A 26,242-nucleotide genomic window follows, 5' to 3' on the forward strand; every position below is an offset into this window, starting at 1 on the left:
ATTCAATTATGTTGACTTTACACTTTGTTTTATGTTACATGTACATAGCATCATAATGGTCTAATGTACCGAACTCCTTGCTTTAAAGTCTATCTCACACATCTGTTAGCCACTTTGTTTGTTTCGAAGGTAAAAACCTCGCACAATAAAATGGTCCCGAAACTCACAAAATTCCATATTGCAATAAAATGTAAGAATTGATGTTATCTTTTATTGCCGATCATGAACACTAAGTATTTAATTGTTTTGTTCGGTGTCATAATAGGTAATAACTGACAATTGAAAATATGTTTTTGACCATCATACCATGTTTTTTAGGAATTTTTTTCAATATTGGAACATATTATTTTGAATTTAGTCACAATATATAACAAGCGTTGCATTGAGATACAAGCTCGTTGATATATGAGCTCAGCCCTAAAACGCATTAGGTTCATGTGTCGAGGTACAACTGTATATCCTTTTGAATGCATTTTCATCAATGAATTCCTAGCAACACAAACAACCCTCAGTGTAGGAATAATTGTTTTCTATTCAATCAGTCGGAGATTGCAGCCGAGTTGAATCAGTTGAACAAGCACAAAGACTGACTATCTTAATTTCTATATCACTTTGCGTTTATACATACAAAATGCTACTTCAACCTACAACAACCGTTTTACAAGGTGATTTCCATATTTCAAACTTATAGTTTTTTAGATCTCTCTTTAAACTTGCTTTTGTGATTTGCCATCCATTCTATATAACCTTTCTACCTGGGCTAGTGCACAATAAAACACGCATATCAATGTTGTTTATTGGTTACTCGCCTAACAACTTCTAATGTTTTTTTTATTTGCATGTAAACTCAACAGCTTACCACATATCAACATTATTTTAGTGTCAAATGATAAGATAAGTTGAAGAAGATCTTTATTTTGCAAATTTGTTTGTAGATTTCACAATGATTGTATTTAATGGTGGCATAAGTTTAAAGGTGTCTACTTTTTTAAGAAAGTGCAATGAAAGAACATGGAAAAAAGTGAAACTTTATATACTTTCAAAAACATATTTTTATAATGATATGAAATGGAAAAATTGGAAAATTTTTGGAAAGACGAACTTGATTTAAAACAAATTGCAATTAAACTTTAATTAAAATCAGCAGCCTAATTATTGTAAATCCCGTATACAATGAGAACCAGAAATATTTGCAAAGAGCATTTATGATTCAACGCAAAAGATAAAATTAATCTAAAACTGCATGCTGTTAGTTTTGCATGAATCACTTCTTTACAAAGATGTCACTGATGAATGTTTGCCTTTGATAGGATGAGTTTACAATTACAATATTCGAAAATTGTTCACTCTTTATAACATCTACACTTGGCATGTAAAATTTAACTAAATCGGTGTAAACAATTTGCCTCAGGGTACCGATATCACATCAACCTGTTCCGATTCACTTTTCAATATAACTTTTAAAAGTCTATTTATTTGTTTGTAAAGGTGGATTATAGCAATGAATTAATAGTTTGAGTAATTATGATAGAATCTCTACTACTGTTTTGCATATGTATAATTGTTTGCTGCTAATAATTGGTTCAAAATGCTACAAAATAAACATTTAGGTACTAATTTAATATTGTATTGTTCCTTAGCTAAACAAACAAGATATAGTAATGAGTCTGGCTACTTTTCATTTCAAGTCTGTTTCACTTTGAGGCTATGGAATCAATAGTTGTATATACCCATGTTTAGTAAGAAAGCCAAGAACCTTATAGTAGATATACCAAAAGACATGGCAGTTTATTCTGCCTGAATGCACAGACCACACAATGTGTACAAATAAGTCATTCAGTACATTCGCAATAGTTTGCCAGTGCAATGCAACTGCACTAACAAATCTGAAAAACCCAATTTACTAACTAAACTTTAGAGAATGAACACCCCATCTAAAAACATTGCATCATTAATGATTTAAAAGTGTGTCGATATTCGAAGGCATTAGCACAAGCAAATCATGGAAAGCAAACTCCAAAAACAAAGGAAGAATTGTGCATGGCACCTCTTCTGCTTGAACCTCCTTGCTATTGTATTATTCCATAAATAAATTTTATTTTATTATAATATGTTTTATATTATATAGTGTTTTATTATATTACATATATTGTATTTTATTGCAATATAGTTTATTTTTCACTTAACCATATTTTATATTATGAAGTAAGCCTGGAAGACCTAATCACCATGCACCCCACAAAATCTCAACTAATGACAGATTTATGTTCAACAATAGTTTAGGTATATTTGTATATAACAAAATGTATTAATTTACACATGTTTTACGCCGTTGCATTACAAAGTATTGCATTATATTGCAGAATATTATCATGCATGATATTATATTGCCTCTCATGTATTATACTTTCAGTATGTCATATTAAAGCATCATTTGTAGGGCATTTCGTGTTGATGTGTTGTTGCATCACCCTGATCAGTTCAGCGTGTGAAGTAAGATACAAAAGAACAGCCATCTCGAAAGACACACCAATGAAAGAGATACCAGCTATTGGACGATCACCAATTGAATGTGCTACTGAATGTCAAGCCGCATCTCATTGTCAAGGTTTTGTACACAAGGATTCGTTGGGTTGTCACTTTATAAACGCATCAGAGACAGGATTTTTGGCAGAAGCAGGAAGCATTGACTCAGCTGAAGCATATGTGATTTATCTTGACAACAGTGTAGCAAGAGGTAAGAGCATGTGGTTGTTTAAATAGCATGCTGCCTTTCCTTTTTTTGAATCCGTTTCATCTGCCATATATGCTTTATTATTACATTCATTGGAAAAAACTACATGAAACTTAATAGATTAAAGGTACTATACATTTCATATAAAGTAAAAATAAGTGCCAAAATCACAAAATAATACTATGAAATATTTTGACACGGTCCTTTTTGATCTGATCAATGCCGGTGATGAAGCAAAATATAAATATTTGCTTGTCAACTTTATCAGCATCCAACTAATTTGTTATTTATGAATGAACGATACCCAAACTAGCTGATACTCTTTTGAGGCTTATGTATAAGCTGTTTGTAGTGAAGTGCTTTGCCTGTAATGAAAGAATTCGTTCTCGATTGCAGTAAAAACTCTCAACCTAACCATGTCATTGGTTAGGTTGAGATTACTATAACCTTATTGACTATTTCATCAGCCAAGCTAATTGGCATAAAATGAGCCTATGTACAGGGGAAGGATAAATTGGTACTGGAGTATTCAGAAAACAAGATAACTAAAAGCTAGTGAACATTTTTATGATGTTCTAATAACATTTGACCCGTTAGTTGGTACACAGACACCTGTTAAAGTATGTCGTTAAAATTTCCCAAGAATCTTGACATGAATTACACCAACATAGTAAGACTATTTTGACATGAATTACGCCTAGGTAGTAAGACCATTGAAGTTTCATATACATTGTAGAAAGCTTATCTGTCTAATCATAGATGCATATGCGACACTCTTTTTGATACCTTTATTGGGCTCATTGAGTTGTCTCCCCTCACTCTCATTTATAATAGTAACCGCACAGGCTACTGTAACAGTTATAGCCGAAGGTACAAACTTCTATTGTGTTGATCGCTTCAACAATGGCAGCAGATAGAGCTCAGTATTGATAACCGTCAAGATTACAGTGGAACGTCATCTTTTCATAATCATGTGAATAATTAATTTGTTGACGCTTTGTGAATCCATTATGCATATAATGATTACGCACAATGATCTCTCACGGGACTGCCAAGTCTATTAGTATTGATCAATATTCTTGTTCAATAATTTGAGGGGCTCTAAAATAAATCATAAAATATTTATGGTTCCCATTTGTTAAATGTTACACTAGCAATAAAGTGTGTGTTGTAATGCGCAATGTATCGCAAGACGGTAACACACTTTGAATCGATAGGAAAATAACTACTTCGAGATTACTATTAAAAATTCTTTACCTTGTTAAGAATTTTAAAAAAGCTATTAATTGCTTTAAATTTTATTACTTACAAACAAAAGTGACAAACAATTATTTTATGTCAGCAAAAAAATGTTTGTTTATTAATTTAGGATTGTAGATACAAAGCATATCATTCATATTAGATTAAAAAATAAACTCTCATTTAGCGTTTCCATTATACTGTCAAACAGTTTTACTCACAATTTATTTATTGTCAACTCATTTACAGAACTCATGGGTACCCAAACTTTTTTTGAAATTCTCTATTAGATAAGTTATTTATTTGATAGCAGACTGTTTCACATTTTTTGTGCAATTTATAAATAATACCATTAGGTTTTGTACCATATTTGCTTATGTTTAGAATAATGGATGTTCTCCTACTGCCAGATAGGTTAACTTACCTTACCAACATTGTTAAATTCAGAATACATAGTGGGTATATAACTTTTGCATATACAACTGATATGTTTCGATTTTCAAGTACCAGATATCCACTGTTGGATGATTCTATTATCTACTAAGCCAATGATGCGGACAATTGTATTGCTAATTGACGTAGTCTTTTTTCAACAGATGAACTGTATAAGAACAAAGATGTATATCTAAACTTTATAGTATCAACTTTTCCTGGTATAACTATTTGATTTTTCATTCATGACACAACTTGGCAATACTTTTTTATTTATTGACTTTCCTTGGCAGTGTTTGTGAGACATTTTTTCTATAAAGATGATTACAGACTGCCCAATAAAATGTATTTATATATAATTTTTATAGCTTATCCATATAGATACTGAGGGTTTTTCAGACTCAAAATAATTATCCTACAGAAAGCAAAATGAATAACTGACAAGATGTTCAATTTTCTAAAATAATTCAATTAGCAAGTACATTTTTACAAGACAATTATTTACAGTTCCCTTAGATTTTTTGACAAACTCGAGATTGAGTTTTTAATTTTAGAATGTCTTACTATCATCAAACTTTTGTATATAGTTTGAAATAATCCGTTATGTTTCTTTTAGGGAAACAAAGATGTATACCTAAACTTTATAGTTTCAACTCCTCTTTGTATAAATATTTGGTTTTCATTTTATGACACGAAATGACAGTATATTTTTATTTATTGATTTGTTTCAGCACCATTTGTGAGACTTTTTTTATGAAGATGATTATGGTCTGCCCAATAAAATGTTTTTATTTATAATATTTATATCTTCTCCAAATGAATACTGAGAGTTATTTAGACTCACAAAATAATCATATTACATGAAGCAACATGAATAACTGAAGAGTTGTTCAATTTTTTAAGTGGTTCAATAATCAAACTCATGTTCACAATACTATTTTTTTACATTTCTCTTAGATTTTTTTAAAAGGTCAGACTTCAACTTTCAATTTTAGAATGTCTCAATGTCAGTAAACTCTATTATACGGTATTAAATAAATTGTTGTAGGATTCTCCGAGCAAAGTAAATACTTTATTGATCAAATCACTTGGTAAAGCAACATACATATCCGCTCAAATTCAGCACAGTTTTCTTAAAAATCAGCATAGTTTTAGGTATATGTTCATGTATATATAGTAGGTCATTGGCAATTACATGTATTTGTATACTTTTAAACATGTAGACACATAGAAAAAAAACTCATTGATCGTTTAATGAAAATTATTTGTTTCAGGAAAACCAGCAAAAATGATTAGTACATTCGAGAGTAAATTTGGAGCTGAGAATGGTGTAGACGGAGTATACCAACCACCAGAAAATGATGTTAACTTTTCACTTCTTGCTACAAAGAGCGAAACAAATCCTTGGTGGCGAGTAGACTTGCTGGAGAAATATTGCATTTGGGGTGTCAACATTCTAAATAGAAGTAAGTTTGTAGGTTGAACTACTGTACAATGACTCTAAACTGAACCTGAACCTAAAAAATCCTTAAAAAATGAATATAATGCAATTCTATTTTTATAAATGCTACTCTAAAAATAAAATGCAGATTAGTAGCTGGCACCGCATACAATAAAACTGAAAAAATTGTGTTAAAGAAAGATAAATCTTCATATTTGTTAGAGTGTGAGGATATTACATTTTATGAAGTTTTTGTAGTGGAAAACTTGTAATTTAAAATATTCCACTTTGATTTCTAGCCCCATTTAAATTTGGCCAATAGGAAAGGCTATTTTGGAAATTTTATTTCATATCAACTGTTGATTGGTTACTGATAACCAATCAGTATCAGTCAAATTTGTATAGCCCGAGCATTTATCGCGGCAATGTATAGAAATTTTAAATTTTTTTATCAATTGGTAAACATACTTTTTATAGATTTTCAACACAATTTTTATGCTACTTTACTTTCACAGCAACAATCCTTACAACCAATGATCCTAAAGCTTTATTTTGGCAAAAGTAAAAGATTTACGGGTTAGCTGCGGTGCTACCTACCGCAGCTAAACCGTAAATAAAAAATACTAGCGGTGCTACTCAGTGTTACTCAAGTATTAAAAATCAGCTTATAAACAATGAGAGATAATGAGAGTTGTCAGCCACTTGCTATCAGCCAAGCACATTGCTAATAGTTAATTTGAGTAAGCTTACTAATAAGAGCTACTGCTTCTCATGACATTCTGACATCACATTACGTCATGACGGAGAGAAGTATTGTATTTGCTTCCGTATAGTGACATATATTGTCTAATGAATACATGAAGCTCATGTAACTGAATTGGTAAGGCTGAATAGTTAATTTTCTAGCTATAGCTGTTTAAATCTTTATTTGAAGATTTAAATAGCTGTAGCTGGAAAATATGTATATAGAATATTCAAATCGTTTTTAAAAAGATGCACTCATTTACCATCTCTGACTTTGTAGGCAGTTCAACAACAAAACTACTTTGAAATACTTTCTAAACTTCTGCTTTCTTGACTATTTTTAGGTAGCCATTTGTACGAGCGCGCAGCCAATGCCACTGTCACGGTTGCTAATGATCCCACAGTTTTATTCTACAGCACGGACAAAGCAGCAAACTTCTGCGGTGGCCATAATGGGCAACTAGACCGATATTACACCGTGATTAAATGTATGTCACCGATTAATGGTCAGCTCGTTCAGATTCAGTTCATGATTACAGATGAAATGACCTTGTATGAGATTGAGGTATACGCTGTTTTGTAAAAACTGTGCAATGACATCACTAACTGATGTTACTATGTTAGTACTTGCAACAGCAACAAAAACTTATTGTATTAAATTAGTTTAATCAGAAAAGTGTTGTGTTACTTGTGTTACTGATGCCAGGACAGTCAATTCTTTTAAGTATATATAATGAAATTTGCAAAAAGAGTTAGCAATTTTTGCATGATTTGCTATAGCTGACCTTGTATATGGTCCCAATAATCATAAAGTCAAATGCAGATCATCCAGTACTTGATTTTAAATGTGTTTTGTTCCATTTGTTGTAAAAATGTGGCAAAGATTTACTATCAAAAAAAGAGATGTAGAGAGAGATGTAGAGAGAGAGATGTAGAGAGAGAGAGATGTAGAGAGAGAGAGAGAGAGATGTAGAGAGAGAGAGAGATGTAGAGAGAGATGTAGAGAGAGAGAGAGAGAGAGAGAGAGAGAGATGTAGAGAGAGAGAGATGTAGAGAGAGAGAGAGAGAGATGTAGAGAGAGAGAGAGAGAGAGAGATGTAGAGAGAGAGAGAGATGTAGAGAGAGAGAGATGTAGAGAGAGAGAGATGTAGAGAGAGAGAGAGAGAGAGAGAGAGAGAGAGAGATGTAGAGAGAGAGAGATGTAGAGAGAGAGAGATGTAGAGAGAGATGTAGAGAGAGAGAGAGAGAGATAGGTGATAAACCCAATATTGAACAGCAAACAAATGTTAATATTAATACCATACATTATCATGAATAGAACAAACTTTTTACAACCACTCTGGTCTGTGTCAGTCTAGGAACATTCACTTAGGTAAAAACAACAAAAACATCGATAATGCTAGTAAGTCTATAAAATATCGGTAAATAGCGTGCAATGTCTAGTGAACGTTAGTTTCACTAATTTGTAAACTTGGGTGTGCTCCCAACTTAATAATTTAGTTTGACGCTGCTAGTTCCAGAGCGCCTATATTTACTTCCACTTTTTGTTTTACTTCATCAAAAACAATGTTCGGCTCAAACTGATCAAAGTACAAGTATGTCAAAAATTGGTATTATAGATGACATGATAATTTTAAAGTGACTAATATCCAACATGTTATAGATTACGTTTATAATTAATAGAAAACCTCCAAACTATTTTTACAAAATATGAACAAATAAGTAATGGGTAGCATAAAACAAACATATTATACCATAAAACTGTTTAAAAAAGATGTTTAGTTGACATTAATAATAGTCTCGTAACATGTGACATAAAACGTTGTGTAGGTGTGCGCAAATGTGCGTGCGTGTGTGACCATATACAAAAGAGTATCTCGAAAGGTTCATGTGTATAACCACTTAGGTAATGTTAAATAGTTGACTGTCTAAACTCTACAGTAATTTTAGTTATTAGAACACCCTCAAGTGTGTGACAGAGATTGTGAGAAAGCTTATTCAACATTACTGCAGTCAATAATTGCACCTGCATGGAGTGTAAATACTTTTTGGCGTAGCATGAATATGACTATATGATTTGTATTTTGACACCTTTTGAATCTGTGATTGATTCAAGCTTGGCCTGTCAATGGTTGTAGAAATAAACTAGCTTTAAACCAAAGTCAAAGTTGGTTGGCTCACAAAACTTGATATAAATATGTAACTCAATTTCGTTTATAACCAGCTCCCAGTTAATGTTTAGGAGACAATAACTGAAGATAAATGGAAGCGAGGATAGAAGCCAAGAGAAAAGAGCAACATTATAATTCATAACAAAAATAAACATTACAGTATAGTTTCTTGATACACTCAGCTTAGCATTACATTTAATTGTATTTAACAGTTTTAGAATGCTAAATGTCAGCTTTTTTACCTTGATTAATACATGAACAAAATGAGTAACCAACCTCATATTCTTCTAGTGATGACACTTGCTCATGATAGCTATTACTCATTTAAGATATGACAAGTTTTGTTTAGAACCCACTTGCATGTTGCTGGTCTAAGCACCATTCTTTGAATCATTGTTGAAATAAGTTTAGTTAGTATTAGCTGTAGTTATTCTATACAATTCTTTTGTAATAACTTGGCTGCATGCATTCTTATATTTTATTTATTCATCGGTTGAACCTTAAAAACAGGATATTTACTTACGTTCAGAACTATTTTGTGATTCAAAGGCGGGACTAGTTATAGTAGTTAGTTACACTCATATACTTTTATATCGCTCTAGCTTACTGCTCCTTAACTTGTAGATGAGTTACTTACAACTTACTGCTAATCAAATATATTTTAGTGTTCACACTCAAACTGCAGTTTGTAATTTAATAAAATCTTTACTCATTAACAACTTAGTGTTGGATTATTCGGGTACAAATAAACATGAATTTTTGAAAACAATGGTAGTATAAAAATGAATAATTTTACATGTTGAACAGATGACATCAACACAAATAGTTGAATAAATGCAACAAAGCAGTATAATAACTTGAACAGATTCTCAGAGCTTATTGCAATGTTGCATCATGTCATATACAGGGTAGTTACAAATATCTATAATACTTTTGAATGCCTGCTGGTAGATTTATTTATGTTTCTGTAGGACAAACTGTGTAAATTCATCTATTGCCTAATGTTGTTGTGGCAGTCAGAGGGGAACCAGGGCCTTGGAGACTGAGGTCCTGGTCTCCTGGGTTAACGGGTACCAGCGCCTTGTAGACTGAGGTACTGGTCACCATGATTACCGGGTACCAGGGCCTTGAAGACTGAGGTCTTGATTACCCTGATTACGGGCCAGGTCCTATTATCACCAGAGAAAGCTCAGTCACAGGTTGAGGATGTTTAAAGGATTGAGAAGACTGTGATAGGAGAATAAACGCAGAACAAAGAAAAAGGACCGAAGTCTAAAAAAGGAAAAGTTATACAAGGACCGCAAACCTGTCATTAGGGCAGAGTTGTGCGCGGACACTCTCTGCATGCTTACATGTAGTTTATTGCCACTTTTTCAAATAGCTCAACATGAATTATTTATTATTTAAATATACCAAAAAACCTGTATTTGAGCGCCCCCTCTATTAAACTGCCATTATGAGAGAAGGGTAGAAAAATAGAGCGCCACTTTCTAATTGAAAACCACCTTTATTTATTACCACTTTTGCAATATTTGACCTTTATGAACCCATAATACCAAGTTATCAGTATTCAAGTACCAACAAACTTGTAATAAAAAATAATCGTTTAAGTCAAAAACATTCAATTCTCTCATTGTCCAACTCTAAAGCTTTTCGTTGTTTGTGTTAATACTTTAAAAGGCACCATAGACTGAAACAACTAATAACTGTTTCACGCTAATTATAGTTCCTTTTTATTGCCCTATTGATACTTTGAAGTAAATGTATATTAACCCTTTGGCTGGGTAAAGCCCCGCAAAAACAACTGCAAATCGTGTAATTTATTTTTAAAAACTCAATAAAATCGGTATTCTATGAACATACCATAGCTCAAACTAAAATTTATATATATTAATGATAGCTTTTTTGTACATAAACATTCTATTCCAAGTGTACTACTACAAAAAGCTATGAATATGTACAATTGACCATGTATGAAGTGCTTGGAAGCATACCCTTTAGCAGAGTCTAATGCCAGGGCGTAGCCAACACCAGTAGCATCGTCATCGTTCGAGCTACCATAGCGATCACTTTTCTTTGTATATTCAAAGTTTTCAAAGTTTAAATCACTATCATCATCTGCATTGATCGAACAAAAGATCCCTAGCGATCGCGGGATCAAATAAATCTTTATTTTTTGTTTTGAACGTCGAGCTGTATGTTGACTGTTTTTTCCGACTTCCATTCTTTTGAAGGAACTGCTACTTCTTTTGCTTTTAGCACAAAGCAACGCCTTTCAGATGATCATTTTATATTCTAAGTCATTGATCAATATCTTGTAGACAATATTTAACTCTTACTAGCATTTACATCCTTTGTTTATTGTTACTAGGCTGCAGCTTTCTAAATAGCTACCGAAAGCGACATAAAATTCATTTCCCTACAGAACCGATAAACAACATTTTTGTCGTTTCCCCAACCTATGGTTTAAGAATGAATATACTTCGAAGAACCTGTGTAAAAAGAACGGTCTACATTTATGATAATAGTTTTAGTCCGAAGGCTACATTTAGTAAGCAAAACTTTTATCCGTTGCATTATGCCTTAGTGTTAAATGAAACGCGTAAAGTGTTTGCTCCACCAAAAAATGTTTAGATGCTATTATGGTCTATTTTAGTAGGGCAGATGACAAGTTTAGCTCAGAAAACATTGTGAAGGGTTTGGAAAATCAAAAGATGTTCATTCCATAAAGGCAACAATCAGAACACAGCCATCCTAGTAAACGATGCAAATATTTGTTTTACAAACACAAGCTTTTGTTTCTGCAAGTAATGTATGTGTGGTTAGTTTGTTTAACTTGTTCATAAATATATATTTGTAGCGTTTGATCGATTATATAAATATATTATAAGTTATAATTTATTATAAATTATATTATACATTTTTTAAATTATAAATTTGTAGATTTACAGTTTATTATTTGATAACATCAATACGGTAATCTGATCTTACAAATGAGCGACCCTTAAAACTCCTCTTCTATTGCACATAAAAGGTAGTTTTGGCTGCAAACTGTAGTAAACATATCAATAGGCACAATATACTTTTATGCAGCATCAGCAAATATAGATATAATATAAAAATGTCTTCAAATTTGGAATGAAATAAAAATTGAAAGTCCGAACAAATTGCAACGTAGGACACAGGCTTTAATATCATCGCAGGTTAATTGCAAACAATATATACATGTATAAACTGGTAGAGATATTTATCTGTTTCTCGATGCATTTTATTAAGAGATTTTTGACAAGTTGGAAGTAAATTAGCGGATTCATAGCATCCAAAAGGTTTAAAATATTGCTGCAACAAAAAGTGGCAAAATATAGACAACATTCGTTACGCTCATAAAAGAACAAAATTTATCTTCTAAATATTCTGACGACCTATTTTACAAATAAACTGCCAGCCTCTTTTTGAACGCCACCTCTCATTGACTGCCACAATAGAAGGAGGGTTAAAAAATAGAGCGCCATGGCGTTGACTTAGAGGTTTTACGGTATATACCACTAGAGTTCATCACTCCATGTTATTGCTAGACTGTCTTGCGGAGCGTAGAATAAACCGGCAGTTTCCTGTACAATAGTTCTAATTATTAGCTCTGACTCAACTAAACTTGTGCAACTGAGTACAAAACAACTACTAATCTAAGCACTTCATTGCTGAGTTTTTTCTGCCAAGAAAATTTGCACTACTCTCTTTCTAAAGTGTGGCTAAAGTCAATGTTACTTGGTATTGTCTCAGATAAAAAGCCTGACAATAAGTTTGGTGTTCTATGTACGACATTGCCTTTCATTCTCTAAATATTGGTACCAGATTTATGTTTACTCTTTAACTATGATGGAAAGTTTACTATGATTGTAGTTTCCTAAACAAAAGAAAGAACCTATTCCATAGAATCAACATAGTATCTTCAATGAGACTATACTTCATCACGGAATATCCATGTATAATCAATTGCGAGTTGTCTACCATGAGCAGTATGTCTGCAGGCTATGCCATTCTAGAGAAGGTAATTACACTGTATATGTAAGTATATCCGGAATTAGGCTCGTTGGGGTTTACTCTATTATTGTTGGCTTTTACCGTCTATTGAGCACTGTTTACTTTCAAGCGAACTTGACTTACTGTATGGTGCTGAACCTTCCCAAGGTGGTTTGATGTTACGGTTTTGTACCTGTTATAGTTGCTTGACCATGGGTGATGACGAGGCTGTACCATTCTTTAGAGCTGGGTCACACTATACCGCCGTATTTTGGCGCTGATGCCACAATACTTCGGTGATCGTTGATAATAACCATGTTCCCACTGTCCCATAACCACCCGCGTTTGCATCGGGAAATACTCCATGATGTAGTGTTTTCATTCATCTTGTTAAATTTTCGCGAAAAACCTCTGTTTTTGAGTGCTCAAATCAAATACTTGTCCCGCAGCGGCTATCTTAAATAGTGTGAATCAACCACTCTATCCGTGACCGCGAACTACCATCGTCAAAATGATTCACATTTTAAAGGCGGTCGCCAATGCTCGGTGAAATATCGAGAAAGTTTGACAGCTGCAAACTTTCCCGACGTGTCTGCGATGCTTCATCGATGCCATCAATTCACGTTTCACATGATGGACGCTGAATGCCGAAAGGGAAATGCTGACAAACGGCAATGTAGTGTGAGCCGGCCTTTAATGATAGGGCCTAATAATCATTGAAACTACTTCCTAGTTATAGTGTACCAGCTACTTGTATAGTGAAGATCTCCTCCTAGCTGTTTACAATCTTTTTTCGTCTGACTACTGTTGCAATAATCCTGCTACCTCTCACATCTATTTTATACACGACAAGATATTTGATGCAATATTAAGCAAATCTTTTCATAAGCTGTCAAGTTTACTAAATTGGATATCGTTAGCTTAAAATTCTGACGACATCAAAAACTAAGCGATGGCTAGCAAGTTTTCTATCTAGCAAGTTTGCAGTCGTCAGTAAAAGCACTTGTCTATGATTGTCTCTTGTTTGCCACTAGACTCCAACTTGGTATCAACTAATACTTATGCATACCAAATGCTTATCGAATTTTGCATTACTCCGAACTTTGTTAAATTTTAAATAAAGCATTATTTACTATTCTATGTAGCTGGTGAAGCTGGCTACAAGAGTACCCTGATCTGATTTGTACTGTATATCTCCACTCACAGGCTTTGTACTGTATATCTCCACTCACAGGTTTTGTACTGTATATCTCATCTCACAGGCTTTGTACTGTATAGCTCCACTCACAGGCTTTGTACTGCATATCTCCACTCACAGGCTTTGCACTGTATATCTCCACTCACAGGCTTTGTACTGTATATCTCCACTCACAGTAGTAGAACTAGTGTCTCTAAAGCTAGGTGTCACAGTGAAACAACTCAACGATATGGCATGATACGACATCATATTTCTTAGTGACACATGCATCTTGGGAGGTCGAAATTAAAAGCTTGATTGGCTTAGAAAGGGCTGCTTTTATCATGATTATTATGTATTGAGAGTATTTCTTACTTGTGAAAAACCCATTCAAATGCGTTTATCCTTTGCGATCTGGCTCAGTTCCAGCAGGTGAATTTGTGAATGTACTACATGAGCTCCTAAAGTTGGTAAAGCTCCACTTTAGTCAGCAGAGCTCTACTCCTGAAACGGCAGCACTGATACATAGTGAAGTATCTAAACTTGCTGCAACGACACTATTTTACAAAGTCATTTTAAAGTTTTTCATTTAGAAAAATGCATGTTACCTTCAAGAAATGATGGTAAGATGTACAAATTTGCAACAAATACATTGATGCCTTGAGATACGAGTTCCAGAGCAAAGCTCTGGAACAGCTCTCTTCCTTTATTCCAGAGCAAAGCTCATATTTTACATAACTTTCAAGCCAAATAGTTATTTCTCATTGAAAATAAAGGAAACAGGTGTACACCATTGCAACTCTTAAAAGTGCCCTAACCCAACCCAATACATCTTCTCAAACTATTATATGTACTACACACAACAGTATATTTGAATGTGGAACACTCTTACACCTGAAACAAAATAATAGAAATAATACAATAAAAATGAGTACTGTTTTCCTACTTACACAAATACACTAGCGTGGAGGTTAACATTTGCCTGCTTTTAAGGATATTATGGAATTGCAACAGGTAAGCGTCGTTAAATGGTTGTAAACATCATTATAGATATTGTCAATAGTCTTCTCAACAGACTTATTCTTGGAGGCGAACATAAAATTTTACTAAATATTGGATTAATTACAGCACAATAAACAAGTGACGCCCACAAAGGAAGACCAAGCTAGAAAGATGTGTCTATGCAACCTATACTCAAACCAAAAGCTCCAACGTTTCCCTAGCCCCTGTGCAAACAACGATCATGTTTAAAATTTCATTTGGATTTAGTTTGGATTTTGGAAAATACCTATTGTCAAATTGGACATTTTTAAAGGATGTTGCTGCTTAATCATTTTTTGCAAACTGAAAGCCTTAACAGAGCTAATATTTGCTATGCATTACATTCTTAGTTCACCAACTGGTACCATAGCCATACCTTTATTCACATATATTTGAGATCATTCTACCTTGTTCACACATCAATTTGTCCATACAATTAACAATTATCTGCCAAAGCCTTTTACTGATGGCCGAGATGAATATCAGTGTACATACAGCAATAGAGAAACTTTAAAATGAGGCACAATTTTGTAAAGACATTACAAGTTTTCTATGAACCATAAAACATGAAGGCTGACCATATAAAGTTGATGAGCTGCTAATACTAGGAGGGGAGGGGTATAGACACTAAGCCATTAAGAACTGAGGTAGTGATTAGTTATGGAAAAAAGACAATGGTAACCACCAGTATTCATTACTCTGGCTCCAGCTTTACTAATACAACTAAAAAAACCTTCATTGAGTTTTAACTACCGAAGAAAGAAGAGGAAAAATGCACAATGTGAACATAGATTGCCGATCAGCCGATCGCTAAAGGATAGGGCTGAGACACGTGATGGATAACTAGAAAGGCAAAAAGGCGGGAGGGTACTTGACAGACATCCAGTCCTTGAGGTACTTGAGTACATGCTGCCAGTTGAGGCCTCCGATGACCTAAAATCAAGGCAATAATTAGAGTTGAGTGTTAAAAAAGGAGTAACAACGAATATGTCTACACATTCTAAGAAAACTGTTACATGACAACTGCTACCGTACAGTTTGTACTTTATGTTTGATGTTTTATCAATGCGATGTACATTGTTGGTTTGCTATCAACTTATGCATGACTGTCAAAAAATGTAGATCGTGGAAAACCAATCAAACATAAACACAAGACAAAAATCATTTGTTCAATTGTTTTGGACTATTTAAAGTGAGCCAATTTCATCTATTTTCTGCATGAAGTGACGAGTGCCTATGATGGAAAAGAACAACAATCCATGTTATAATGGTTACAGTACAAGCCTGCGTTGACACTACCTCAGATATGTTTATCACAATTATTAAATGCTTCTTTCTAGTTCTGAAATCAGGTCAGCAAACCAGAGTTTTTTCTGTTAGAGCTGGAATTATCTGGTAAAACTACATACTGTTAGAATTATTTCCTGTTAAAATTATTTCCTGTTAGAGTTATTTTCTGCTAGGGCACTCTCCTATTAGATTGTCACAACCTAAATTTCAAGCTTAAGGGAGCAGCGATACATCAGTTGATCTGAATCCACCCGTTCCTCACTAAGTCAATATACATATATAGTAAGTAGGTCGGTTTTACTAAAACTGTTTCATACTACGACTTGGTTATAGCTTGGGCAATCATCAGGAGACAAAAAGAACCACCATTTTTACAATTTACTGGTTTTAGGGGTACTTTAGTCCGTCAGCTACTTTTACTGACGAGGCAAAGAATGTTAAATGGCATCTTTTGTCTAGAGGTCACAAAATTAGCTTGCAAATTACAATGAACTCTTTATGTTCACCGAATCATATTCTACCTGTAATGCAAGACTCAACCAATACATACTTAAAAAACTCAGTATATAGACATTTCTCGGCTGGTGTCATGACAGGGCAGTTTCAGCTTGTGCGCTTGTCAGTTGACTGTATGTACTGATTTACAAACTGCCACCTGACAAGTTAAACCTGATTTGAATTTGTTGAAAAGGGAAGGGATGACAACCAAAGTCCATATGATATACCAGCATTTTTAATAATTTGAAACCGAAGTGATGAACTGCAGTTCTCACCTCTATCAGCAGTTCTTCAGAAGACTTCTCTTTGTTTTGGTCCAGCACCTTCATTAGTTGAACTGCTGCCAGAGAGGAACAGCCGTTAGCTCTGCAGTACTTCACGTATGCCTTGCCTACCTATAGAAAACCAAAGTTGAACCCATGACATGCGCTCAACTGATAATGAAATATATGCTAGGGAAAAGATAACATTGCAGTATTGGTCGTGAAGTGTCAGTACTGAAGGTTTTATGTTGGGGTAAGTAGAAAAAGCGATTTAAGAAGATGCACCGAAAACCGTCCAACTCATTGTGCCAAGTGAGCTCTAATTGCTTAAAAGAACCTTTTAGGGGCGAGTAAACATATTAAGAATTAAAAAAACGAAGGGTTCACAAGCTGCTAGGGGTTTGAATTTAAAATTAATAACTAGGGAATCATATGCTAATCAAAAAATTGCTCAAGAGCTATTTCACCATTGCCATCGCCATACGAACATAAGGAAAGATGAAAGGCAATGATAAGTTCTATTCTACAGAACGCTGTTCTGAATAATCTGCAGCACCGAGTATGTACACATTCAGTAGAGCTACTAGAACAGAAGAGTCGAAAGTTATTATGAAATTATCGAAAGGTGGAGCCAAGGCATCCCCAAATGGCTGCTATGAAGGCTGGAGTATCTTACTAACTTGAGAACTCTTCTAATAAGAATGAGAGTAAAAGCATGAAATATATAATCTCTTAAGCCTGGTTCCCATATCGATTGCGGGACTCCGGCAGTAACTTGCACAGCAAAACGCTTGCGATGCTAGCCTCGGCGGCATCTGTTCATATATAAGCTGCATCGCTACACATAATCGCGGAATCAAATAAAATGTTCGCTCGCGATGCCGTTTCTATAATTATGATCTTCACTTGTACAGCGCATTTCGGGATGGTTTTACCTGCACCTTTTGCGAAAATTGAACAGCGCTAAACTACTGCGATGCCGCCGGCAACTACCGACGGTCCTCGGCAGTACCCGATGCGTAGGTTCCAATTTCACAGCTAATAGCCAGCGGTGCTGTTGCCGGTGCTTTGCGACGTATATAAGAACCAGGCTTTAGCAATTATCATTGCTAGAAGTGAAATAAATGGCAAAATGAAACCACTAGAGTGCAACCATACCATCTTATCAGTAGGGTCAACAAATCTAATCATCTCTTTCCAGCTATTTTGCAGAAGAGGAACAGAGACAAGGCCTTCTAATTCAAGGTCGTTAGGAAATGTAATTATGTCAGCCATCACAGATATATGAGAAGCATACGCTTCAATTAGCTCCTTTTTTCTCTTCGTCATCTCCCTGCAACCACCCAAAGTTTTACTAGAAAATTATCCAAACAGAATAAGAACAACATTACTCCTCAGCAATAAAATGATATTTAAAAAGTGGATATCATAGATATTGTCTTCAGCCGCACATTGATGGCAAAGTAACTGTAAGCAACATCGAGTAGCCAGCAGTGAACAAAAGTTATCGCTGTAATGGGGTTGACAAGTACATTTTCATACACGACTGAAATCATTAGACCCATGGGGTAAGGGTACATAGAACCTTAACCCCGTAGTGCCCAGGCTGTGAATTAAATGTTTTATTTGAATAACTTTACTATTTTTTGACTCAATTATCATGCCTAATTCTATCTCAAAAGTTATTTTTTTCAATTTCAAGTTTTTGCTATGGTCTGAGATTTCGTGACATATGCGTCACATTAGGCATTAAACAATATCGCATCAATCCGTGACGTACATACTGTACTTTATTGATTAATTGCTTACAAATTATATTCAATAAGAATAATAAAAAATTAAAATGTTATCATATTATGGAAGCAGTCTGATCAAATTACATTTCAGTTATGAAAGTTCATGAAACAATTCCTATCATCCACAAAACATAGGCGAACACCACATTTGCTGCACACTGTGGTGGTTGCATTGACTTCACAAAGTCGACACCTTCAACGCTTTTCAGCTTTGGTTGGACAGTGACTGACTTTATCTTTGCGAATATCAATGGATGGCAGGTTGGTAATTTGTTGTTTTGATAATGGCAGTAGAGACGAGGCAGGAAGACTTCTTTTTTTGCTTGCGTTGACAAGAACTAATGCTGAGGCTACATAGCTCTGAAACTTACGCTGTGGCAACAACTCATTTTTTGGTAGATTCAACAGTTTGTGGTCTCTTCTGTGCATGAGCCATGCATTTACAAGACCAACAGAAAGCATGTGCCAAAACAAGTAGATGTACCACCTTCTTGATTTTATGCGAAACCTATATTTTGCCAAGAATGAATCTAGCAAGGCTACGCCACCCATGTGTTGGTTATAGTCTCTGATCACAGCTGGCATGGGTACATCCAACTCCTTCTGCTTTTTGTCCCATCTCTTAGTTGTTTGTATTGGATCTAAGCAAGTAGTAGTGGACAACATTGTCACAGCTCGGTTGTCATACCATCCAACTGCAGCAATGTTACTCTCTTCATCTACTCGGTAATCATACGAACCACGACCTTTCTTTCTTAGATCTGATTCATCGGCCATGCTGATTCCTGGAAGCCTGTTTTGTCTGACAGTACCAGTGTAGTATATTCCATCATCTGCAAGTTTTCTTAGTAAAGGTATACTAGTAAACAGATTGTCAGCATACACCTTATAATTTTGACGTTTTGGTAAAGTTGATGTGAGCTTAGCAACGACATCACCTCCCTGACCTAATTCTGTCCGAGTTCCATCGCCACCTTGATAGACATCAAAATCACTCAGCAGTCCGCTACTGTTAGCCCTTGCCCATATTTTGAACCCCCATGGGTGAGGCTTGCTTTTTATATACTGTCGTATAGGACTTCTAATTCCTCTATACTGACACATCATTTCATCAACTGATGAATGTTCTTCTGGGACAATTTCTAGACACTGCTTCCTCATAGCGTTTAGCCAAGGTCGAATTTTCCACAATTTGTCTTCTCGCTTTGCTTGGTCATCTATTGATGCATTATTGATAAAGTGAATCATGGTACAGAGTAGTTCAAACCTATTCCTTGACATGACACCACTGACTGGCTCATATGAACTTTCAGATTCCCAGTATTACCGCACGCTAGCCATTCTCACTAGTCCCATTTGAAAAAACATTCCCACCATCTGTTCGAGTTCTTTCACTGTAGTATTGGCACACTTTCTGGTTTTTTGAACACTATACAAGTTAGTATTTTCTGCGAGGCTACTTATCATGTCAGGTGTTACAAACTTCTGAAAGTACTCATAAGGTGTGAGTAGATGTTGATTTTCATCAGGCTGCAGTGGTGAAACTTTGAAGTCTGCTGAAGGTGGACAAAATTTTTGCTTCTTCCAGCGATAAGTTGGCTTACTATTTCTGGATGTAGAAGCAGACTGTGGAACCAAATGTATAAGGGGTTCATCGTCGCTGCTGCTGTCACTCTCACTATTGTATTGAACGCCGTTCTACAATTTCAATATATATGCTATGTATATAGTTGTTACACCAAATATTGAAAAACTTGCAGTCTACCAAGTGCCTGATGCAAAAATAAACTCAAAAATACGTATTTTATAGTAAAACTTGTTGGCTTTTATTCACCTGTGAATTTGGAGTCCAGTCTTCATCTGAATCGCTTTCATTATCAAATGTTTCTAAATCGCTGTCATCCGCATCAATCATATCAAGTATGTTTTCCACTCTAACATGTTTCTTATGAGAAGCCATTATTGTCAAGTTGTTGCTATTTTACAGTAGTAGATCTACAAGAATAAACATAGACATGTGAAATTACCTATTTCTAATACATATATGTATGAATGCATGTCTTGGCTCAACATTTTCAGCAGCAAAATTTCTCTGTTATTGAGAAATGTGATTTTTTGATAACTGTATTGCCATTAGGGCACACTGTTTGCTGACCAGCCAGGTATAAAGGTATAATAATTAAATCTAAGTGATTAAAAAAAGATATGGAAGCCTAATATAGGAAAAAAATGCAAACATTCCAGTAACTGATTGAGCCAAACAGATTTCAGTGTGTTGAATAGTAAATGACACTAAATGCCCAATGTGACACATGTGTCACATAAAAATATTTCTCTCTAAATTTGTTCAAACTGTGAAAAAACAAAAAAATAATGGCTACATCTGAAGAACAGACATACTTGAACACAATTATAAAAAGTAATATGTTGCAAACTTACCAGTTATAATGTTTTTTCCTTGATGTTTCAGCAGTATGGCATTAAACTTCACAAAATGGAGAACAAGAAATCCAAAATGGCTACCAAGTCACATGGCTTCAAGTAGCCAATCAAAACTAGTTTGCATGTGTTGATAGCATAACAGAAGGATTATAGTGACAAAAAGCTTTGCCTCCATGTGCTTATCTATGGGTCGAGAGCTTCCAGAATATTCTGCGACATATATGCCACTATGGGCACTACGGTGTTAAGCTGTTGATCACCATTCAACATCACTTTCCAACTAATTCATTGTTGGCATTCTGTATAAAACAACCTTATAAGTCTGAGAACAGCAATTTGCACTTGATTTTCCTCATGAGCAGCATAAATAAAAATAAATAAACAAAACGACATTTCATCTGACCAATTATGGCGCTTGCTTCAAAACGAGTAATATAAAACATAATTGTTTGATTAAGTGCTTTTATGGTCAAGATTGACGCCGATTGTGAAAAATTACGTCTGACCTTCGTGCATAGGATGCTGCAAATCGTTCAGCCCTCATTTACTAATAAAAAGAGCAGTGAATCTGATGATTCGGATGGTGACTGTTATTATAGTTGTAACAAATGGTTCTAGGGAAAATGGAATAAAGAGAAATATTTCATGGCAAACTTGCAATGTTTTAATCTCAAACTTTTAAACATAAAAATAATTTTACCACTATTTACACTTGACAAAACTAGTCCATCTTGTAGGAAAGAATTTACTGATCACTCACATTCCATCTTCTGGCAATTGAATCAATACCTTTTTTAATTATAGTAAGAAATGTTGGCATATGTTATGTACCAAGTATCAAACTTTCTAAAGATTAATTACATCTTTGCTAAACTGCAATGAAAGAGTTATCTGGATCAGCCTAGAGGAATAAGAATAAACAGACTCAAGCATTTAGACAAGCGAGGCAAGAGACAATTAGCAATGTGAATTAGACAATGTGAAGGAGACAATTAATTTCTCAAGGCTAAATGCGAGGGAACCACTTGTGCCAAAACACCTCACTTTAAACTTTTACATATTCCACTTTCTAGTATGAAAATCCTAAAAAGAACTCTAATTTGAATGAAATTGACAGAAGGTAGTAGTAACAAAACAAAATTGATTGCACTAACCCTTTTCTCGTCACGGCACCATCGCTGTCATCATTCTTGAGGCCAAAAAATGCGATCAATTCGGACTTGTTGACCTTATCATCATCCCCGAGAATGGCATTCGATATGCCAAAAAACTCTTTCACGTAATCTACGAGGGGAGTAACACCTGCAAGGCAGCAGACGAGACCAGTGTCATAAAGTAAGTCTATAACCGACTACACCTGATGAATAAATTCAAACACTTGTTCTTAACATCAAAGCTACACGTGGTCGATAAAGGTGACCATCTCGGTCAACAGAAAGCAAAGAGAACGGAGCAAAGAGAACGGAGCAAAGGAACCAAAAAGAGAACCAAGGAAAGCAGTAACGTCACTCCGATTGACCAACAAATGCACTAGTATTCTAGCTAGTGGGTTACAACATACAAAGAAGACTAGAGAACACAGACCTAACTGTTTGCTAGCTTCCACACTATCCGACTGCGTATTGACCAGAGTGGTAGATATTTCCTTCTGTAGAGTGCTGAGCATGGCAAGGTGAAGGGAGAGTTTTTCATAACCATAAGAGCCACTGACCTCTCTGTACAGCTTCAGAGCTTCATCAATAGCCAGCCTAGTTGAAACGATACAATAAATGTTTAATAGATTATTTTTTTTCGTTTAAGTTTAATTTGATTAACAACTCCCATTTGTTGGAAAGACAAGTAAAGTCACTCACCCCGAAAGCATGAAAAGGACAAACTATTACAAGAAATCAATTAAGGTAATAGGACCGAGCTAACAATATTGAAAAAACCTGAGAAAAAAGGTTTGTAACACATCGAATTCAAAAAGCAAGAGACAAAATGGTTCAGCTTTCCTGAAATAACTAGAAATAGGAACACTAGAAATAGGATAACTAGAAATAGGATAACTAGAAATAAGATAACTAGAAAACAAACATAAAAAACAAGCATATGATGAAAAAGAAGAGATAAAACATCACAAAATCCTTGAAAAACTGATAAAGCATTAGCTCACTTAGGAATAAATTGTGCATCGACTTTTGCCTTAGCTTCCTTGTATTCTGTGAGCTTATCCTTTTCTTCTGTCACTTTCTCTTTATCATCATTGGACACGAGGCTACACGACTCACTAAGTATGTACTGCAACTTTTGGTTAGCCTAAAATAGAAAGTACTAGTACTACTACTAGAACTATACTACTAGCTGTAACTATACTACTAGCTGTAACTGTACTACTAGCTGTAACTGTACTACTAGCTGCAACTGTACTACTAGCTGTAACTGTACTACTAGCTGTAACTGTACTACTAGCTGTAACTGTACTACTAGCTGCAACTGTACTACTAGCTGTAACTGTACTACTAGCCGTAACTGTTTTATTAACTGTAACTGTACTACTAGCTGTAACTGTTTTATTAACTGTAACTGTACTACTAGCTGTAACTGTACTACTAGCAGCTAATTTGTTATGTGGAACAAGCAGAACATGAAAATCGATAATTAAACAACCAAATAGGAACAATCATTCAAGCAAGACAAAATCAGAGCTAGAAAACGCTTCAAATTGTTATCACCTCATCGACAACCCCTCCTTGAGCCTCCTGTACATAATTTTGGACAAGACAAACAACAATAGTATCAAAGTGGTCATGGAAATTTGAGAGGACCAATTTTAGATTCTATAATTAACTCGACGATGCAAGTGAGAGAACGCCTCCTCTATCGTTCATCTAATTGATACAGCAGGTAATACAGGGTACAAGCTTATCTACAGTACATATTTATGCAAAGCCAAATTTTACAAACAAATATAGTTTTCTTATCTGTAATCAGCTACAATTGTTTACTCTAGATTGCTTTGTTTCTGTAAGCAGCTATTCTTATGTCCTTACAATATTTTAGTGACTTTGTCTAGCGTGACTCATGTTTCGTTTACCCTGCGCTCATTCAATCGTCAAGTCTTGTACAGTCAGGTAGTACCACAACATACTCCGCTAACCAATCACCGTCATATTATTAGTAAACACATCAGCGACTTACAGTTTTCATGTCTTTGATCAATGTCAGACTCCCCTCTAGGTACATACCAGCCGATACATTAACTGGTAACTTATTTAAACTCTCGTCTCCAACCGATTTCAAAAACACAGGTCTGACAGCCTTGAAGGGCAGATGCACATTAGTAGCGGCTTTTCCTGAAAAATAACGTAACAAAGTTATCTCGTCTGGCAAATTTTGTGTCATTCATGACAGCTACTTGGTAAACACACAAAATATACTGTAGTCAACGAGGACAGAAAAGCAGAAGCTCATAATTGGGAAACTCGTTTTCAAAAGGAAATCCAGCTGAACAATAAGAAAGTCTTTAGACTTACAAATCAATGAAAAGCACGAGTTCACACAAGTAAACAGACTTACCACCAAGGATAGCCTGTTTCTGATCAGCATATACCCCGACATTTATAGTGGAAGACCCGAGGTTATACCTAAGCAACATGGGCGACTTTTGCAGTTTCTCCAGGAGTTTATATGTAGAGTGCCGGATGTCTACCCTGATTGTGTACTCTCCCGGTGACAACTTTCTCGAGTATTTGTACTAAAACCAAATGTTAAGACTACATCAGCAAACAGAGCCCAAAAGTGACATACCTTTTTCAGTCTGGCATGATGTGGAGCCATTGCCAGGTAGGAAGAGTGAATAAATAATACGCCTGTGTAACTGAAAATGAGGTCTGTTGAGAAATATGATCTGTTAAGACTTAAAACTAAGCTCTTTTAATAAGACAATGTGTGATATTTCCTTAAGGTAACCGAGCGATATTTTAGCAAGACATGTTGATAAATCAAAATAATGGGTAGTCATCTCAACGCGATACGCTGCTCTCTAGGAAGCCACATTAAATGTGACAAGGAAAGAGGCTCTTGCACTTTTCGCAAGTAAAATGATCTACCCTCTATGCAGAAAAAGATGAGCCTGTAGGCCTGCTGTATATGGAGAAATCTCTCACTGGACGAGGCCATTTTTGGCCTGATTGTGGCGCACGGAAAATTTGAATGCTTCCTGGCATACTTTTCAGAACAGATGTGAAATTTCACTGTCATTTATGAAGTTTTAGGTAGCACTTGACATTACTATCACTGAATGAGATTTCATTCTTAACATGCAATGCATGAAGAATTATTAAATATTAAAGCTAGTGTGACGAGCGGGACCATAATGTGACATGAAAAACTACTGTGATCAATCGCAGAAGTCTTCTGAAGTTTTTGACTCATGACATTATTGTTTGACAGCTCATATTTCTGCTATCTTTCCACTAGAAATATGTAATGTCATACTTCGACTTACGAGCTTAACGTGATCTGGGACTGAGCTCGTATGTCAATTTACTCGCATGTTGGGGCAATTTATTTATATATAGAACAATTAAAAATATATTGATTGGTTTCTATACTCTAAAAATCGCAAACAAAAAAACTTAAAACAAGATATTGTAACAGATACAACATGTTGGTTATTGTCCTAATTTACCACATGCTTTCAAAAAGCAAACAAATAAAACTAATGCAAGGAAATGTGATTGATTTAAATGTAAAATTAAATATGTACATACAACAGCAGCTAACGATAGCATTTGCCAGAGAGGGAGAGATAATTTATCTTTCATTACAACAGTAGACTTTGATAAATTTGGATTCTGATGCACAGACTTAAAAGCAAACTTTCATTTTAAACTTGACATAACCTAAGACACTTATGTTTCGCTAGTACAGATGGTTCCCAACCTACGAACACGTTATGTTCCGAACGATT

At 35.0% G+C, this 26,242-nt stretch overlaps 2 protein-coding genes across 3 annotated transcripts in view; one reads left to right on the forward strand and one right to left on the reverse strand.

The window, feature by feature from the left end:
• The first annotated feature begins 2,532 nt into the window (after positions 1–2,532).
• Positions 2,533–7,173, forward strand: LOC137402604 (fucolectin-1-like). Its single transcript, XM_068089109.1, has 3 exons — positions 2,533–2,737; positions 5,680–5,871; positions 6,935–7,173. Exons 1-3 carry the CDS (start codon positions 2,533–2,535, stop codon positions 7,171–7,173), a joined length of 636 nt encoding a protein of 211 aa, XP_067945210.1.
• Positions 7,174–15,370: 8,197 nt separating this feature from the next.
• The window catches only part of LOC137401388 (tripeptidyl-peptidase 2-like), a 58,279-nt gene continuing 47,407 nt past the window's right edge, over positions 15,371–26,242 (reverse strand). For both annotated transcript variants that reach the window (XM_068087713.1, XM_068087714.1), the window contains 8 exons: positions 24,847–25,024; positions 24,469–24,623; positions 23,444–23,586; positions 22,873–23,036; positions 22,443–22,590; positions 18,209–18,383; positions 17,063–17,182; positions 15,371–15,932 (listed from right to left, as the gene is read on the reverse strand). In XM_068087713.1, the coding sequence (XP_067943814.1) occupies positions 15,843–15,932; positions 17,063–17,182; positions 18,209–18,383; positions 22,443–22,590; positions 22,873–23,036; positions 23,444–23,586; positions 24,469–24,623; positions 24,847–25,024 (1,173 nt within the window). In that variant the 3' untranslated portion in view covers positions 15,371–15,842. The remainder of the gene's footprint in view (positions 15,933–17,062; positions 17,183–18,208; positions 18,384–22,442; positions 22,591–22,872; positions 23,037–23,443; positions 23,587–24,468; positions 24,624–24,846; positions 25,025–26,242) is intronic.

This window comes from Watersipora subatra, chromosome 8 (assembly GCF_963576615.1).
Source record: "Watersipora subatra chromosome 8, tzWatSuba1.1, whole genome shotgun sequence".
Taxonomy (NCBI): Eukaryota; Metazoa; Bryozoa; class Gymnolaemata; order Cheilostomatida; family Watersiporidae; genus Watersipora; species Watersipora subatra.

What these genes read in the sequence shown, in the direction of transcription:
- LOC137402604 (XM_068089109.1), top strand. Translation starts at nt 2,533, where the DNA reads ATGAAAGAGATACCAGCTATTGGACGATCACCAATTGAATGTGCTACT. An exon ending in TGACAACAGTGTAGCAAGAG is followed by an intron (nt 2,738 to 5,679) that starts GTAAGAGCATGT and finishes TATTTGTTTCAG; the next exon opens with GAAAACCAGCAAAAATGATT. An exon ending in TGTCAACATTCTAAATAGAA is followed by an intron (nt 5,872 to 6,934) that starts GTAAGTTTGTAG and finishes GACTATTTTTAG; the next exon opens with GTAGCCATTTGTACGAGCGC.